Below are 6,244 nucleotides of genomic sequence, written 5' to 3'. Positions count from 1 at the left end.
GGGCCCCATGACCGGACCCCCCCCCCCAAAAAAAAAGGGTCAAGACAGAAGGATCACAAGTTTGAGACCAGTCTGGGCTACATAGCAAGATACTGTGCCAAAAAAAAAAACAAAAACCCAAAACACTAGTCAAGTAATTTCATTTTATTTTTCGCAGTCCTGGAGCTAGAACTCAAGGCATGAGCACTGTCTGAGCTTCTTTTCGCTCAAGGCTAGCACTCTACCACTTGAGCCACAGCACTACTTTTGGCTTTTTCTGTTTATGTGGTGCTAAGAAATGGAGCCCAGGGTTTCATGCATGCTAGGCAAGCACTCTACAGCTAAACCACATTCCCAGCCCCCCTGAGCTACTTTTGCTCTGGGCACTGTCCCTCAGCTTCTTTTGCTCAAGGCTAGCACTCTGCCACTTAAACCACAGCCACCACTTCTGGCTTTTTCTTTTTATGTGGTACTGAGGAATTGAACCTGGGGCTTTGTGCATGCTAAGCAAGCTCTGTACCACAAAGCCACATTCCCAGCCCCAAAACTTCATTTTAATTTAGAGATTTTCAAAATCTGTCTCTGTCTTTCCCTCTTTCCTTACTGCCTTCCTCCCTTCCTCTTTCCCTTCCTCTCCTCTCTTTTTTTCCCTTCTCTCCTCTCTTTCCTTGGAATTTTAGGACCACTAAAATCACGGTGGTGATGTAATTGATTGTAGGTTAATTTTGCTCATGCCTATTATTTTTCCTTAAAATATGTGTATTAGGAGCTGGGAAAAGTTGGCTCAGTGGTAGAGTACTTGCCTCGCATGCACGAGGCCCTGGATTGATGCCTGAGCACCACGTAAGCAGAAGAAAGCTGGAAGTGGTGCTGTGGCTCAAGTGGTAGAGTGCTAGCCTTGAGCTAAAGAACTGAGAGACAGCACCCAGGCCCATAGTTCAGCTCCCACGTCTGACAAAAAGAAAGACAAAAAAATTGTGTATTACATAGAAATAGAACTTGGATGTACAATCTAGATTCTATAATTTATTTTTATTTAACTTTATTACTGTCTTATTCCCCTTGGGATGAATTTTTGTTGTTTTGGGGGGGGTTGTTTTTTAGTTTGTTTTTGCTGTGTAGTTCAACTGGCTCTGGGTAGAGTCCACTTTTGCTTTTAACCTTCAGCATTTTGTATAATTGATCTAGGTGCAAGTATGTCTAAAAACTAGAAAAAGGGGAAAAAACTTGTCATTATAAACTAGAACTAGATTAAATCTTACAGTTTGAGTTCCAACTATTTCTTTTTATTCATTAGATTTGTCTGCCTCTGCTCATTCCAAGGTGGTAATCTTCACTGTCAATTCTCTGGGTAATTCTGAGTCCTACCTTGATGTGGTGCAGAGCAATGTGGATATGTTCAGAACCCTGGTCCCTACTCTTGGACATTATAGTCAGAATGGTGTCCTGCTTGTTGCATCTCAACCAGGTAAAAGACTTTATTTGTTTAATATCTTTATTGATATTAAGTGTTTGCATAAACTTCACAATATTGTGGGATAGTAATATTTAGCTAAAGTCACAAACACATTTTAACCTTTACAAGGCAAATTGTCATTATCATGGCCTATAAAGCCTGTGAACGCTACAAACTTTGACAATACAACTATTTCTTCCAAATAGGGTGCTATGTACATTTCTTTCCTTTTGCTTAGTGTAAGTTGTTTCCTCTTTCTCTCTCATTCCCTCCCTCCCATCGCTGTCCTTGAGTTGCTTGGTTCACTTTCATCAATGTCCAGTGCAGCTGATGGACCCCTCTGCTGTATTTTATCACCTGTTTCCCTCTGATTCTGTGCCCTCCTCCTAGCTTCCCTCAGATGTGCATATGTATATACCATATGTGGGGTCAAGAACATAGAGTCATCTAAAAACAGTATGACAAATTAAGAAGAAGTCCTTTGTTTCTTGAATCCTGTTTACTTCATATCTCTTTGCATTTTGAATTTAACATTGTATATCAGGGAGACCATGTGCTGTTTGTCTCTCTGATCTTGGCTTATTTTGCTCAACATGATTTATTCTAGTTCATCCATTTCCCTGCAAATGGCTGCATAATATTCCATTATATATAGGTACCACAATTTATGGATCCATTCATCTGTAGTGGGACATCTAGGTAGGTTGTTTCCATGTCTTGGCTATTGTGAACAGTGCAGCCATGAACATGGAGGTGCATGTGTCCTTTTATCTTGGTTCTTGTTGCTCAGGGTAGATGCCTAGGAGTGGTAGGGCTGGGACATATGGAAGGTCTATGTTTAGTTTCCTGAGGAACCTCCAGACTCCTTTCCAGAGTGGTTGTATTAGTTTACATTCCCATCAGCAGTACTGTAGGGTTCCTCTTTTTTCACGTCCTTGCCAGCATTTGTCATTGTTTGAATTTAGGATATAGACCATTTTCATTAGGGTAAGGTAGTATCTCAGGGTTGTTTTTATTTGCATTTCCTTTACAGCCAGGGATGATGAACATTTCCTCATGTGTGTCTTTGCCATTTTTATCTCCTCTTCTGAGAAGTCGCTCTTTAGTCTCTCCCTTGCCCATTTAATGATTTGTTTGTTAGATTTGGGAGGGATTAGTGTCTTGAGTTCCCTGTATATAATGGGTATTTGGCCTTTGTCTGATATATTGCTGGTAAATAACTTTTCCCTGTTGATTGGCTGTCTTTCTATAGCTATGTCTTTAGCTGTGCAGAAACTTTTATTTTAAGGTAGTCCCATTTGTTGAGTCTCCCTCCAATTTGTTGTGACCCTGGGCCTCTGTTTAGGAAGTTCCTGCCTGTGCCAATAAGTTCTAGTGTCTCTTCTACTCTGTCCTGCAGTAGTTTCAGAGTTTCAGGTTTGATGTTGAGCTCTTTAATTCATTTTTTAATTGATGTTAGTGCATGGTGATAGGCTGGTATCCACTTTTAGTTTTCTGCATGTGGCTGCCCAGTTTTTCTAGCACCAGTACTTGAAGAGGCTTTATTTATTCCACTTTATGTCTTTGGCTAAAAGGTTGTATTTTAAATTAATATCATGGTTTAGTCCACTATCCATATATAGTTAATAGGAGTGTTTAGTCTGCTATCAGTAGTAGAATTGCTATTACCTAAAACAAAACAAAAAAAAAGCATAAAACTTGAGATTATAAAAGGATGGATAGGCCAAGTGCTGGTGGCTCACTGTAATCCTAGCTACTCAGGAAGCTGAGATTTGAGGATCTCAGTTTGAATCTAGCCCAGGCAGGAAAATCCATGAGACTCTTATTTCCACTTAATCTCCAAAAAACTGGAAGTAGAGCTATGGCTCCAGTGATAAAGCACTAGTCTTGAGCATAAAAGCTCAGGCACAATGCCCAGGTCTTGAGTTCAAGACCCAGGACCAACACTAAAAGAAAAAGAAAGGATGGATATTTGGTAAAATCTCTATGACCATCATTAACCATATTGCAACTTACAAGTTTTTATGAAGTGTGGTATTATGTTGCAATTGTTAGCAAGATCTCCCTTGGTGAGAAAATGGTTAAACACCCAATAGAAAAAATGCAGTGATTTATATGAGAACCTTTTGTTAAATCTTGAAGCATTATTCTAAATATTATAGAATGCCAGGATGCATTAACATTTTACAGCATTTATGAGGATTATGATTTGAGGCCAGGCTGGGGGTATATGTGAGTGTATGTGTGTGTGTGTGTAAACACCTCAATGCATTTAGGTTATAAGAAGAATGTAAAGAAGCTCTAGTATACTTACTATAATAGCAATTATGAGCTAGATTGGAAGTACAATTTTGTAAACCTTTATGTTTTCACCTTGTCTGTAATATTTAGTGGAAATCATGACATATGTGACATGGAAACTGAGTGCATTTCCTGCAAATCAAGTGATTGGAACTGGATGCAATCTGGATTCACAGAGATTACAATACATTATTACAAATGTTTTAAAGGCACAGTCTTCAGGCAAGGATATATGGGTCATTGGAGAGCAGGGAGAAGACAAAGGTAAGAAATACATTTCTGTTAGTTACACTAATAAGTCACCAGTAGTTATGGCTTTTAGACCTATCTGGGGACTTTAGAATTGTGGCGCTTAGTTGGTTTTGTTTCATGTTTGACTGCCCTCTGTGCAAAAGACCCTCCATAGACCCTTTGTATATCTCATTATCATTCTCATTATTTTTCCTTCAGTTTAAGATGCAGTAAAATCCCTGAGTGATTGACTTAGTTTTTAGAGTCTAAAATTAACTTGAAGTTTAATTCTCCATGTAAACATTTACATATACAGTTATATAAACAGTCACAAAATTTTTTTCATTCTTGTCTCATTGTCCAACTGAACTTTTCTAAGGTCAATCTTTTTCCTAAATATCTTTTTAAAAAGAATTTTTATCCTTTGTTAATCTTTACAGTATTTTTTTTAACCAGTCATTTGCTGTATCCCTACACAAAAAGCATTGTTTCAGGTTTCTGAATGGAAAGGACTTCTTTTCTTACCTTAAAAGAAAGCCTTCCCTATTTAATTTGAGGATCTCCTCCTTAACTCCTGTATTGTTCCACATTACAAAGCCAGGCTGGTCAGATAGTAACAGTACTCCTTTATGTATACATTTCTGCTCATCTAAACAAGCATGTGTCACTACTGTATTGTATTCTAGTGTTACATAAAAGATATATGGAACACAGTGTATGCCTTAATTATGCGTGATCTTAGAAAATATTTATATCAGGCTGGGAAGGTGGCTCAGTGGTAGAGTGCTTGCCTTGCATGCATGAGGCCCTGCGTTCGATTCTTCAGCACCACATAAGCAGAAAAAGCCGGAAGTGGCGCTGTGGCTCAAGTGGTAGAGGGCTAACCTTGAGCTGAAGAGCTGAGGGACAGTGCCCAGGCCCAGACTTCAGGCCCACAACCAACAAAAAAAAAAAAGAAAAGAAAATATTTATATCAGTAAAAAGAAAATATTAAGTATTTTAGCAAATAATAAAGTATAGGATATGATCTGTCAAAGTGAATATTACCAATTTCAAGTGCTTAGATACTTGTAGGTGAGTTAAGCATTGGACATAGGTTCACATAGCTAGAAAAATTCCCTACAACAGCCATCATCGAACTGGATTTTGGAAGAATAATATTTGATAAGATAGCAAAGATGGGAAAGATATTCCAGGAGTGGGAAATAAGAAACGGACAATGGCACATAGTTAGGAATGACAGGTATATGAAATTAAATTTAAAAAAATATCTGTGAGTTCTTGAATTAGGAACAATTTTAAACCTACCACAAAAACAGTTCATGTTTGATTAGATGATTTTTTTTTTTGCCAAATATAGGAATTTATTTTCAGAACCTTTTACTGAGCTCTTGCTTTGCTAACTGTTGCTGGAACTATATAGATAGACATGGACACACAGGACCTTACCTATAAGCTTGCAGTCTAATTCAGGAAATGACTAGGAGGTGTGAACAAGGATAAAAGCACAGGGAATTCTGTCTTGAGCTCTAAACTGAGAGCAAAGAGGGACATGGGTGCTTGTGAATTGCAATTGCTTAATGTTATGCTGTAATTGACACATACATACAGGTTTTAAAGCATAATAGAACAAGCAGAGTGCCAGTGGCTTAGCCTGTAATCCTAGCTACTCAGGAGGCTAAGATCTGAGGATGAAGTTCAAAGCCAGCCCAGGCAGGAAAGTCTGTGAGACTCTTATCTCCAATTAATCACCAGGAAACTGGAAGTGGCCCTATGGCTTAAAGGGTAGAGTACTAGCCTTGATAGAAAGAGCTCAGGGACAGTGCCCTGGTCCTAAGTTCAAGCCCCATGACCGACAAAAAAAAACCATAATATAGCAAAACGTCCAGATTTACATATAGAGGGCAACATTACCAATACCACTGAAGATTCTTATGTACTTCTCCAAAATCCACGTCCCTGCTTGCCATCTAGGGATATCATCAGATCACTTTTTTGGTTTTGTTTTAGCAGTACTAGAGATTAGGCCCAGCGCCTGAAGCTTACTAGGCAAGTGTTCCACCACTATTACACTCCTATCTTGCTACACTTGATTCAGAGATAGCTGACAAAAATCTGTACCTTGACCCTGAAGCCAGAAATAGGTTAGAGGCTCCCTCTGTTGGTTTTATGTGCAGATTCCAACTGGTATATTTTTGTATAAACGGCATCATCACAGTAATGATTTGAGGTAATTATCATTAGTTCTTATTAAGTGCCTACTATGTATAGTAATTT

At 38.5% G+C, this 6,244-nt stretch overlaps 1 protein-coding gene across 1 annotated transcript in view; it reads left to right on the top strand.

Moving 5' to 3' along the window:
- Positions 1 to 6,244, top strand: part of Uevld (UEV and lactate/malate dehyrogenase domains) — a 46,604-nt gene that overhangs the window by 23,890 nt on the left and 16,470 nt on the right. Inside the window, exons 6-8 of the mRNA XM_013019532.1 lie at positions 1,303 to 1,447; positions 3,827 to 4,000; positions 6,066 to 6,184. Of these exons, the coding sequence (XP_012874986.1) occupies positions 1,303 to 1,447; positions 3,827 to 4,000; positions 6,066 to 6,184 (438 nt within the window). The remainder of the gene's footprint in view (positions 1 to 1,302; positions 1,448 to 3,826; positions 4,001 to 6,065; positions 6,185 to 6,244) is intronic.

The sequence above is a fragment of the Dipodomys ordii genome, unplaced genomic scaffold (assembly GCF_000151885.1).
Source record: "Dipodomys ordii isolate 6190 unplaced genomic scaffold, Dord_2.0 Scaffold46, whole genome shotgun sequence".
Classification (NCBI taxonomy): Eukaryota; Metazoa; Chordata; class Mammalia; order Rodentia; family Heteromyidae; genus Dipodomys; species Dipodomys ordii.
This window is presented reverse-complemented; position numbering and strand designations above follow the sequence as displayed.